At 34.2% G+C, this 12,554-nt stretch overlaps 1 protein-coding gene across 3 annotated transcripts in view; it reads left to right on the top strand.

Annotated features, from left to right (window-relative positions):
* Positions 1-12,554, top strand: part of ASCC3 (activating signal cointegrator 1 complex subunit 3) — a 280,258-nt gene that overhangs the window by 135,645 nt on the left and 132,059 nt on the right. For all 3 annotated transcript variants that reach the window (XM_032184137.1, XM_032184135.1, XM_032184136.1), the window contains exon 14: positions 11,627-11,761. In XM_032184137.1, coding sequence (XP_032040028.1) covers positions 11,627-11,761 — 135 coding nt within the window. The remainder of the gene's footprint in view (positions 1-11,626; positions 11,762-12,554) is intronic.

The following is a 12,554-nucleotide window of genomic DNA, read 5'->3' as shown; positions in this document are numbered from 1 at the left end:
AGTGTTTACAATGTTTAAGGTAATTTATTCTAATAGTATTTTAAAACTTTCTAATATAAATTAAATCAGACAAACCAATCAGCATACGTTAGTGAAAAATGTCTTACTGTTGAATAGCTCTAAAGCAGGAATCGTGAAGTTTCATGTGGGCAAATGCTTTTTATGCAGAAGCATCCTTCCATCCATACACACTGGTTGTTCTTCAGTGTAAAGGTTTTTTATTATCATACTCACTCATTTTAATGCTAGAGGCTTAATGTAAAACTTACAGGTCCAGAACTGTTTTATCCATAGCTTTGAATGGAAGTGACACCAATCCCCTAAGCCTTTCATTTTCATAATGTGGCAGAAAACACAATGTCATGCTTTACATCAGCACAGCTCAATGCCTCTCTGAATTGCCTGTTCAATTGTACATGCAGCATATTGAACAAAATTAGGAGGAATTAGGGGTCTGCATCCAGTTGCTGAGCTCAGATCTCATTGAGATCACAGAGCTCACACAACTGATTGCTGCAGTGGGTGGAAACAGGCTCTTTGAAAAGGTCAGGCTAGGATGGCAAGGAGTTTGCTTGTACGTGAAAGCACAGCAGGGATACCTGGAGCTCTGCCTAAGGATGATTATGTGTAGAGCTTATGTGTAGACAAACATTGTTGGGAGAGTGTGCTCAGGACTTACTGATCAGTAAAAAAAAAAAAAGGAAGTAGTTAAGGCCTTCTTCAGACTATTAGAAAAAGCCTCAGGTTCACAGTCTGGTCTTTCTGTGGAACTTTACCCTGATATCTGCTAGAGGGATAATACAGCAGGGCAAAAGCAATCCAAGACGTTTCTGGAGTGTATTGATGACAACTTCTAGCACAGGTTATTGAGTAGTTGAGTGTTAACACTCTGTTAAACCTTGTACTGGAGAACAAAAAAACAAACAAACAAACAAACCAAAACAAAACAAAAAAAACAAAACCAAACAAACAAACAAAAAAAAACGATGCTTTGGTTGCAGTGACCATGAGCCATGAGATGTTGGCACTCAGGATTCTGATGGAGGCAACAAAACAAAAAGATGGATAATAACCCTGGGCTTTAGGGAAGCAGACTTTGGCCTCTTCAGGGATCTGCCTGGAAGAATCCTATGATGGTTCTGGAGACAAAGGTCCAGAAGAGCTGGTTGGCTTTCAGGGATCATATCTGCCAAGATCAAGATTGATCCATCCCAACATGTGGGAAATCTAGTAAAGGTGGTATAAGGCCACCATGGATGATTAAGGAACTTCAGCATGGATGAAAAAAGTCATATAATAAAAGGAAGCACACGGGAGGGGACAGGAGACCCATGATGAATGTAAAGACACTGACCATGCAGGAATAGGATTAAGAAAGCCAAATCCCACTTGAAGGTGAATCTTGCAAGGGATGTAAAGAGCAACAGGAAGGACTTCCATAAGTACTGCAGCAGCAGAAGGAAGGGTAGGGAAGATGATGGCTGTCTGCTGAACATGAGACAGGAGACCTGGTGATAGAGGATATAGAAAAGGCTGCTGAATGCCCTCTTGACCTTGGTCTTTCCTGATAAGATTCACCTTCGGGAATGCCAGGTCCATGAAACAAATGGGAAAGATTGGAGCAAAGACTTTGCTTTCACTCACCATTACATACGTCTATGGAACCTGATGGCATACATGCACAGATACTGAAGGAGCTGACCGGTGTCATTGCAGACAATTTATGGTGATCTCTGAAAGACCAAGGTTCCTGAAGGAGGAGGTTCCTGAAATCTGAAAGAGAGCAAATGTCATGCCTATCTTCAAAAAGAACAAAGAAGGAAGTTTTGGGGAAATGTGGGCTGGTGATTCTTGAATCCATGGAAAAGTAATGGTGAAAATAATCCTTAAAACCATTTCCAAGCATGTGAAGGACAAGAAGGTGGATGGAAATAGTGTGGATTTATGTAGGGAAAATGTAACAAATGAAAATTAAGAATAAGAAAAATGTTGAAGTATTTCAGAATGTATATGATAGTAGAAACTTTTTATATGATAGATTTAAAATGCATGAGGCTATACAAAAGGAGAGCAGATAGGAAGCAAATGAAGAAAGTAGTTCCAATATAATGTCTTTACCTTAGCTTTTAGCATAAAATTGCAAGAGCAATAACAAAAATGAGACTGAAGTGTATGACGTAATATTCATTCAATATCCAATATCATTCTAAGTGAAAAATAAATTTCCATATTAAGATAAATACAAAAAATGAAGTAACAGGCATACATCTTTCTTGCAGGGAATTTAAAAAGTAGAATTGTTATGGTTAGATGAGCAGTTGCACATTATGGCAGTAAAAATCTCTGTAAGCTATATAGGAGTTAACACTCTTAAATACCGGTATACCTAAATAGGTAGATAATTAAATGAATAGCTACACTAGGTAAAAAGTATTTTTATTAGGTTCCAGAGAGTTTGTTTCAAAAATTCTAGTTTTTGTTCAAGCAGGAATGATCAGAAGTAATTTGAGTGGATAATTAAATCAAAACTTAGCAGAGACAGCAATTACTGGTAATCTATCAGGAGTTCAAAGTAGATTATATCACATTACAGTACTGATTAGTTGATGAGGCATTATAGATTTTTTTTTTTTTTATCATTGTTATTAGTTAATCTTTTCCATTAAAATTCTGTATGGTATTGTGTGCCTTTGTTCTTTACCAGAATTTGCTGAATGTTTTCCTTGAATAGAGGGTGGTTTTTTTAGTGGTGGCTCCTGATGAATTTTTGTGTGTATTTTGAACCCTCAAGTGGGAATGAAAATTCCTGTGTTCTAACACACGCTATTTAATTTGGCATGATGAGTAAATGCAGTCTGCTTTTAGCTTGTGTAAAAAAATATTTTCTCTATAAAAGGAAGGGGGGTATATGAAATGTCTCATTTAGGAATGGTTTTTAGGCAGTTTAGTAATCCTTCCATTTTCTGTAGTCTAAAAGAGAATCTTAATGCATGTGAAGATTAAATCAATATTTCTCTTAAATCCATGATGTACTAAAATGAATTAAAATAAATTCAATTTTTCTTGTTGCCTTGGTAAGTTGTTGAGCTTTTTCCATTTCCTTGTTGTTTGTTAATATGTGAAAAGACTATGTAAAATACAAAAATCTGTTAAAATTCAAATAAAATGTGTACATTAAACTTTTTAAGCTTTAGTATGGCTTATCTTATGTCATATACTTTACTCCTGTTCTTTTAGTTGGTAGTTCTGGATGGTGATCTTTCATAAGCTGCTGTTATGTTAGTGAGGGGAAAGGGAAATAGCATTTATACACCTTTGTGCTATCATTTAGTACTGGCAATCAAGCTGTTCTGGGTTTACAGTGTGTGTTTTTGATCAAAAGCTATTAGTGAGCCATGAGTGTTGTTCTCATTTATATTTTGCATGAAGTATACTTTTCATGCTCTAACTGTTAGGTGTTAGAATTTTGAGCTGTATCTTGGCAGTAGGGAAGAAATCACAGCACAAATGATAAACAATTTTATTATTCCTTAGAATTAGGCTAAACATCAGTGAACTGTTACTTAGTCCAGGAGATGGTTCTGTTTAGTGAAGTGCAAAAGTAGACATTTTTGGCATAAGTAGGGACAGTCAGCATTCCTTGGGAAGAAGTGTTGAAACTTGCTTAGGAATTGAGTTCTGTAAAATCATTGGAGGAGACTTCATTCTGACCTTAAGGGAGAAATGTATGGATACATTGATCTATCGATCAATATCCCTAGGTATTCATTTTCATTAGAAGTAATACCCAGTTAAGAATTGAATACAAATAAAAGACTGTGGTATAAGGACTTAGATGGATAAAGCAAAATAATTTCTTGAAGCTAAAATAATATATACATTGTTATACTTGTCTCTAAACTACATAATTACCATCTGTATTTCAGTAAATTGCAGTAATTGCATTCCTTTCTCTCAATTTCTTTCGAAGTTGTGATACAGAGTGGTGGCAAATCCTAGGCCTTCTGTCTCAAGAAGACATGTTAATAAAACAGAGATACTGAATTCAAGCGTTAGTGTGACCAGTAGCAAGATGGAAATAGCGAGATGGAAAAATACCTGAAAGAGTCGGTGTGCTCCTCCAAAAAGGTGAATGCATCATTTTGGAGTTAGCATAGATAATGTTACTATGAAAGAGAGAATTTCCAGTAGGAAAAGTTATCCCACTCATCTTTACTGTCCAAGGCAGAAGAAAGGGTGTCTGAATTTCAAGTACCTGATGATAAATGTCATCTGATTTTAGACACTTTGGTTATGCATGCATGTGGTGTGTTTTTTATTTCTTGTCTAATAAAATTCTCATCTAATAAAAATATGGCAAGTTCTGCAAGTGTCTAATTACGCATCCAGGTTAGCACAAAAGTACTAGTTCTCCCAGGTATTCCAAATAACACGCATTTCAGTGCTTCAGTAATGTGCTAACATGTTTCAGGGAGATTACAGCCTGGAAATAGGCAACACTGGGGGAATACAAGCACTTCCTGTTATGAATTTTAAACAAAGTCTTTAGCAAGAATGCTTGATTTGTTTCATGCTTTAAGAAAATTCTGGGGAGGTAACCTAGCTAGAGGCATTTGCCTTTTCCTTTCTGTAATATTTTTGTCATTTAAAAGCTTTGGTTTCGGGAGAGCAGCAGCAGACGCTTTCAGCACTAGGGCTGTATACACCAGAGCTAGCTTTGAACTGCAGAGTACAGATCTAATTACACAGCTTGTAGCTGTGGAACCGCTTCTTTCTATTCTAAATTACTTTTCCTAACATATTTGCATAATTTAATGCACAAAGATTTTGCCACTGAAATATAATATTCTCTGACACAGTTAGGACAGGCTAAATTAACCTGTTAAAGGCTATGTTGCTGTCTCACAGTATATTTCGTAAATGCTCACTAACTTTTTGGGGGAAGAAACATTCAGTGAGGTGTTATATGCCAATTTTTAGCTAGGACTGGTTCTTTACAAACAATTGGTGAAGTTACAGAGATCACAAACAACTGTTATCTGATTATGCACCTCTAATCGCCTAATAAAAGCAGTCTTTTTAATCAGACCTTGGAGTTTGTCTACCTATCATTGAAAAGTAATTTTTATTTTCAGCAATTTGTGCAATCATTTTAAATTAAAAATTAAGTCAGATGTGACATACATAAGTCATGATCATGACATACATAAAAGCCAACAAATTCCAGTGTACATTATTAGTTTAAAAGAGGTAAATTTCATAAAGAGAACAAATGCTACACATCTGAGAAATGGGTGTCTTCCTAAAAGAGCTGCAGAAAGGCTTCTAAGTACAGAATTTATATCAACAGTTGCTTTATAATTACTGTTTGCATAACAAGTTCTTAACATCTTTCTGAATGAATGATTGTGATGATGTTAGACATTGTTATATAGTGATTCTGTGAGAAGAAACCATACAGAAGATGTTAAGGGAATAGTAGATGTGTTCTTTGGCCGGTGAATATTCCAAGGGTTTTTATGTATAAGTTCTTTCTTCTTGTTCATCATTTAGTAAAACATGTTAAATCTTAGCAAGTTAAAGAAATGGTTCTGAATAATGACATCTTCGTTCTAGAAGGTTAAAATAGTGTGATGGATACCATAAAAAGTAATAGGAAAAAAGGAGTTGGTCTATTATATAGGACAAAGAAACGCTTCACTCAAAATTTAGATTCTGTCCCTGCTTCTAACAGTATATGTTTGATGTTACACAAGCTGAAGCTGCTGAAATAAAAATCTTCAGAAGCATGTATTAATCAGGGCTTCTAAATTTTGAGAATTATGACATAGGAAGTATTGATCTGATGATTAAGAGTATCGGGTACTCATGCCTTCAACAGAATTAATAGGAGCTCTACTTTATCATATTAAGCAGTATGATCTCACGTCTTAAGACTCACGATCAATTAGTGAATACAATGAACCTTGGTTTCACTTGCAAAATGTGCGTATGAGGAAAGAATATTTTGTGCCTTTTTCTTGATGTTCTGTAATCCTGACTTCTTGTAATGATTAACTTTACAGCAAATCCCATTACAGAATTGTTAATTCTGCCTTCAGAGCAGGGTTTGATCAGTATGCTAGAAAAAACAACGTTCAAAAATAAATAAATAAATAAAAATTAATTGAGCATTGTCTGTTCCACATAGAAAATGTGGCAGATAATGTTTCAACAAAAGGAGGTTAACTGCAGACTGTGTTGTTTAAGACTGGCTTCCCAATTTAGAACCATCTTGTTGTGTAAGCATCACAGTTAGGTGCAATATAGAGCCTAAATTGTAGCCCAGCCACCTCATTCGAGTCAGAGTTGAGTACTCCAGGGTTTCTTTCCTGTATGACTACTGTCTACTAATATTCCTAATCATGCACTCGAAAGATCTTCCAGTCCCCTGACAGAGAAACATGCCAGTTGCTTTTCAGTTCCTGTGGAAATCCCAGCATGGAATTGCACTTGGAGGCAAGTTTCCATTTAAATACATCTAGGCAGGAGCTTAAGAAAGTATAACACAAGTTTTTTCAAGTCTGTACCAAGCCTCTGCTAACTGAAGGCAGAAACATATGCTGTTTAAATACTAACCTCTCAGTTCTCTGGGTAAATGGAATAAAAAAGTTTGTTGATGTTCTTTATGGCTATGTTTTGTTTTTATTTGTAGTATTGGATATCAGCAAGAAATTTTTAATATTATTCTTCTATTGAATGGGTAGAATATAACAGATGAAATAAAAGATGAAGTTCTTATAGGACCTTGGAGAAAAAACGTGAAACGTTATCCCAGTCCTTGAAGGAGCTAAACTGAATGCCTCCTAGTATCGAAGTTCCTAAAGTTCCAGGGTTTGTTTCTTAGCGTAACGTGCTGGGCAGTGATAAGAAAGGAATTTCTTAGTTGTTTTTTTTTTTTTTTTCTTTAGGGAAAAGGCTCCAACTCCTTTTCCAGCACCATTAACATTCAACAGTAGCACAAAAGAAATGCTACTTATAAGCATTTTCACAAGTTGTTTTCTTGGATTATGAATATTGTAACAGTGATCCGATTACAACAGTAATAGCCTTGTGAGCTGTAATTATCAGCATTGCAGTTTTTTGTTTGATTATTTTTTTTCTGTTTAGTTTTACCCTGGACTGTATAACTTTATTTCTGCCAATAACTCAATTGTTTTGAGGATATTTCAATTTAACTTGATATGTTCTTACTTACTAATGGATTTTGGTCTTTGGTAGTAGCCCTCATAGCTGTGCTTTTAACATCTGCATTTCCTGAGTGCATATGTATCTTGTCTGGCATCTCAACTAGATCACTACTTGTACCAAATTCTGTATGACTTTTACATTGATAAATCTTCCATTGTGCTACGTTATATCTTTTGTCACTTTTTTAGATTAATCCTCTGCTATTTCAAAGAAAATCAAGGCACTAGACACACACAAAAAGGATTGAGATTCTTCTGAAACAAACCAATTATTCTTTGAATTATGTGCTTTAAAGTTTGTTAACTGAAAGGTTTTGCTAAAGTAATGCTATGTAGTAATTTTAGAAATGTTCAGCAGCCAAGATTCAGATATGAAGTATATCTACGTTTGTCTGTTTGCATAATACTCTATAGCAAAGTGTCAACTATTAAATTTTATTTTCCTCTGGAAGTTCAGAGTAAGTTGACTTTATAATGTTTCTGGCTAATAGAAAATTAGACATGAATATTACTACCTTGTCCACCAGAGTGCTGTTAGCACCATTTCATCTTGAGAAAGGAACTGGATCACATCAGATCTTAAGATGAGATAGAAGTAAGGGCAGGGGAGAAGCCTAAAAAGTAACAAAAAAAAAAAAATACTTCTTCTCAGTCTTTGGAATAATATTTCCATATTGTTTTTTGCTGTTCTTTATTATTGTCTAAACAGGATGAGGACGTTGTAATGACAGTTCCTAAAGGCTCTGCTTGATTATGATCAGAACTAAGGGCCTCTTTTCTAATTCTCTGGGACTAGTATTCCGTGCTCTACTTTGTGTAACTGTAGTGACTTACGGTTTTACCTCATTTCATTTTCCAGTACTCTTTTTTTTCTCATTTTAGAAAATAGTTCTAGACACCAAAGTATTACAAAGTATTACAAAGTATTACATTACAAAGTATTACTTTCTGTATGGTAGCTTGTTTAATTTGTTTTTACATCCCCCTATTTCTCTGTATCTTGTTTAAACAAGCCATAAAGGAATTATACCCTGGTCAGTTAAGATGTTTGTTGGATGTAAATGCACACTTGTGTTCAGATCTGCTTGCTATTTTTGACTGGTTTTATTAGTTCCTTTCAAACTTCAAAATCATGCCTACTTTCAGCTTTTCTTTGAGCTTTGTTGTTCTAGACACATAACTCCCACCCACCCTAGAAAATCAGTCAGACCACAATTCATTTGGTCTTTGATTATGAATTTTAAAATGGACAGGAGAACCAATACGATATTTATAAGTATTATGTCAACACATGCAGAAATGCTTTAATAAGTTTGAATGTAACTAATATTAATGCTATATAAACACCATTCACAAAATTGCTATTTTAGATTTAAGAAAGGTGGTGTTTTCAAAATTAATGCAAGACTGAAATAAAATAGAATCTAAAAGATTAAAATGCATTGTAAAACTAATTGACAAATCTATTTTGTGGTTAAATCGTAAAACCTCTTAGTTCATATGTGAGTTGTTGTCACGTTTTTCTTTGATTTTTTGCTTTTAAAGAATCAGTATGTCAAATGTACGCTTCCTAATTCAGAAGTTTCAGAATTACTTGCATAAAAAAGACCAGTTCTCTTTCACCTCAATACCTGATACTGTATTTACTGTTTCTTGACTGTCAGAATTTAGCTGTTTTACAAAATGAATTTTCTTTTGTCTTTTCAGCAAAGAATCAAATGCTAATATGACTTCATTTTAAAAAGAAGCATATTAGTAAGATACCAAATCAATTTGATTTTTGGCATGAAAAAATTTTATTTTTTTTTCCAGTGAAACCTGTTGACAGTTTAAGTGAGAATTCACTGAAGACGATGGCATGATGTATCCAGTAATAAAAGGGATTTGCTATTCTGAATATTTGTGTATTTTTTAGGCTTTCTACAAAAAGAATTTACAAAAAGATAAATAGAAAACTAATCCTTAATTAATGAAGACATTAAGGGACATGCACTATACTCTGTTATGTTGTAGCCTCTTTTTGAAGAAATTCAAAAAAAAATTTTTGCCAATGCGTTCCTTTTAAGTTAGAGAAAATTGTGTTGCTAACCATGACGTGTATCTGAGAATATTTTTACTTAGATGAAAGGCAGTAATTATATAAGTCACAATGTTGCTAAAATGGTAATGGAAAGTTATATCAAATAAGCTCTAAAAAAGGTATTGAGTAATTGCTCCCAGGAAGCCAAATAGTTATGCAGCATTATTTCTCTTTTTTTTTTTCTGTTCTCTATATTGTCACCTGCATTCATTCTGCTTATTTTTCTAATCATAGATTTATAGTTTATATAAATTTACATCTATTTATGGGCACTTTGATATAAAAATGTATGCAAGTTCTACATTTCTAATTAAATTATTACTTTCTAAGTTAAGAGCAAGGTTAATAACTTGCTTAATTATGCCTTAAATATAGCTCACTGATTTGCTAATAGTGTTTCATTTAAAAATAATTTAGTAACATACCACAGGCTGACACAAGGATGGTGCTGCCAAAATACCAAAATTAAAAGCACAGTTCTCTGGAATTTGATATACCTTTCTTGAAATGCAACTGAAAGTACCTTAAAATAGAACTGTATCTCCATTGTTACATTGATTAAACATAGATGAAGTTGCAAAACATTTGTTACTTACTTATGAGCCCATCGTTCAAACTTTTCCATACATGAGTTTTAAGGATGTGAGTTTTAATATTGTCATACTTCAGCAAACCTAAGAGCTGTCTGACCAAGCATGTGTTGTCAATTTATGCAAACAGTAGGCAACACAAAATTCTCGGGGGAAAATATTGAGCGTTTTCCTTAGTGTACCTTTCCCAGTAGTATTTGGCTAACAGACATTCCGAGCTGTTATTGCACTGTAATTAAGTGGCCTTTAGTCATTAATGATGGATATTCTCCATCATCGATTAGCACAGATTAATTACATTCCTATAAGGCATAAGTGAACAAGTAGAAGAAAAAACACTCTTTGTTTACTTCGGTTAAAACACTCGGTCATATCTTTTTGATGATTATTCATGATTGTTCACAGGAATTCAGTCATTATGCAGCAGATTAGACACACATACTTCTTGGGCAGTGTGTGTTGGTCTTACAGCCAGTCTCCCTTTTGAAGTCTTCTGGTTCGTTTGGAATGACTTAAACCTTCTTCCTACAGTTTATTTCATATTTTCTTGCCTTAATGTATCCTGTCCCTGCTTAATGAATTTTCTGGCCATTCTTATTATTTATTCAGACATTATTTCACTTGTATGTCTAAATGTTGATTTGTTAGCTCAAATGTTTTCTATGCTTGACTGGACAATGAATGTTTGATTCCTTGTTTCACGAAGAGAAAAAACCTTCTTCCCATCAGGGGAAGCTATGGTTTATCTTAAATGTGCCTTTGAGTGAATCTTAATTTTATACCAGTTTAAATGGCTTCATATATATTTCTAAAGGTACAGCTATTAACATCTCACTGTAAACTCTTGGTTTAGACTATATGTGATGGCAATAATAACGGTAATAAATGTCTGGGGGGTTATGATACTGAATGATATCCAGTTGTTTTCAAAGCCTACATACTGCTTTGACAGGGGGGTTGGACCCAATTATCTCTTGAGGTCTCTTCCAAACCCTACAATTCTGTGATTCTTTGACATAGGTACAAATCATTTCAAAGATGCTTTCTGTTTTGTTGTTAATTCTCCTTCTATCAATTTCAAAGATTTTGATAATCTTTACTTTATCCTTAGCTGATACTTTGAGGGAAATGTCCACAGTGTTTCTAAGGCATCTTTATGAGTGATAGTACGTGGTTTAAAGCCCATAATAATGTCTGCTAGTTCTACATTTTTATTCCCATATGTGTATTGCATTTGTTGGTACTTAATTTCATTCATCTCTTTATAGTCAGTTTTTTGGTTTTTTTTGTTTGTTTGTTTGTTTGTTTTTTTGTTTCACGTGTATTGCACAGTCAAATCATACCATCAACCAACTTATCACTTCACTATCATCACTATATCATTTAAGATATGTCAAATGACATATTTTTTTTTGTCTCAGTGGTAATGTCTCTAGTTTTTGAAAAAGTATTTCCAACAATTATTACAATCTTCTAAAGACTAAAGAATTAAAAATGAGAACCTTCTCAAAAGCTCTCTGAAAACATTAAATATAATATATGTAATATTTTCAGGATCACCCCCCAGGATCACCCGTTAATTTCTCTAAAAAGACATTTGCTTTCATCAGTATGCCATGCATTTGCTCATTTAATTTGTTCTTATAGGGAATATTTTGTTATTAAATTGTTTTCATTATATCAGACTTCAATTATTTCTCATCAGCCTTGTTTCTTTCTATCTTAAGGTGATGGTGTTTGTTCATGCCAGAAATGCCACGGTACGAACTGCTATGGGTCTTCGAGAAAAAGCAAAAAACAATGGTCATATTTGTCACTTTTTGTCACCCCAGGGATCAGATTACGGACAAGCTGAAAAACAGGTAAGTGGATAATTTATGTTGGTAATCTTTACAAATCTAGACTTTGCCTTTATGATACTGTCTAATATGGGAATAGGTAAAGCATTTTTGAGCTTCTGGGAAAACATATTGTACTGTGAAAAGAAGTCCACACTTGCTAAATTAATAGAGGTAGAAAGGAAAGAGTAATGGCAGAGATAAAGGAAAAGAAACCAGTGCTGTTACTTACAGTTTTTTAAACATACCAATAATAGGTTGTGTTTCATGCAACTTGTACCAAGAGATAAATATGGATAAAGTTTAACAGAGCATGCTTTATCTTCTGGACTTTGCATCTGAAAAGAAGATATGAAATCTTTTCAATCCAAGAGTCCCCTGATGCAATTTCTCTATATCTTTTCCTTCTCTTTGGAAGAGTTATACATGTAGAACTAAATGGTGTAGATAGACCCCAAACAGCTTTCCAAAACTCAAAGCTACTTGGGATGTGCTTGAAACCCTGCAGCACTGCACTGAATCTAACTGAATGCCTGACATGTGAGGTAGATGGAGTTTTGTAATTGATATTAATTGTTAAATCAGTAACATTCCTAGTTGAGAGTTCACTGACATTGTTTGATTTAAGTCCATCACAGCATTGGAGAGTGGTATTATTTATCAGAAAGAATTGGACAAATTAGAGGAGAATGATTTGGTGATCATTGATTACAATAGTTTTTATGCAATCTCCAGCTCAGAAAGTCCCTAAGTCAATAATTTCCACTTTCTGGGAGAGCACACGTCCTTCATTTTGCACTCTTTCCCTAAGCATTTC

This window comes from Aythya fuligula, chromosome 3 (assembly GCF_009819795.1).
Source record: "Aythya fuligula isolate bAytFul2 chromosome 3, bAytFul2.pri, whole genome shotgun sequence".
Lineage (NCBI taxonomy): Eukaryota > Metazoa > Chordata > Aves > Anseriformes > Anatidae > Aythya > Aythya fuligula.
The sequence above is the reverse complement of the archived record's forward strand: the minus strand, read 5'-3'. Positions and strand labels throughout refer to the sequence as shown.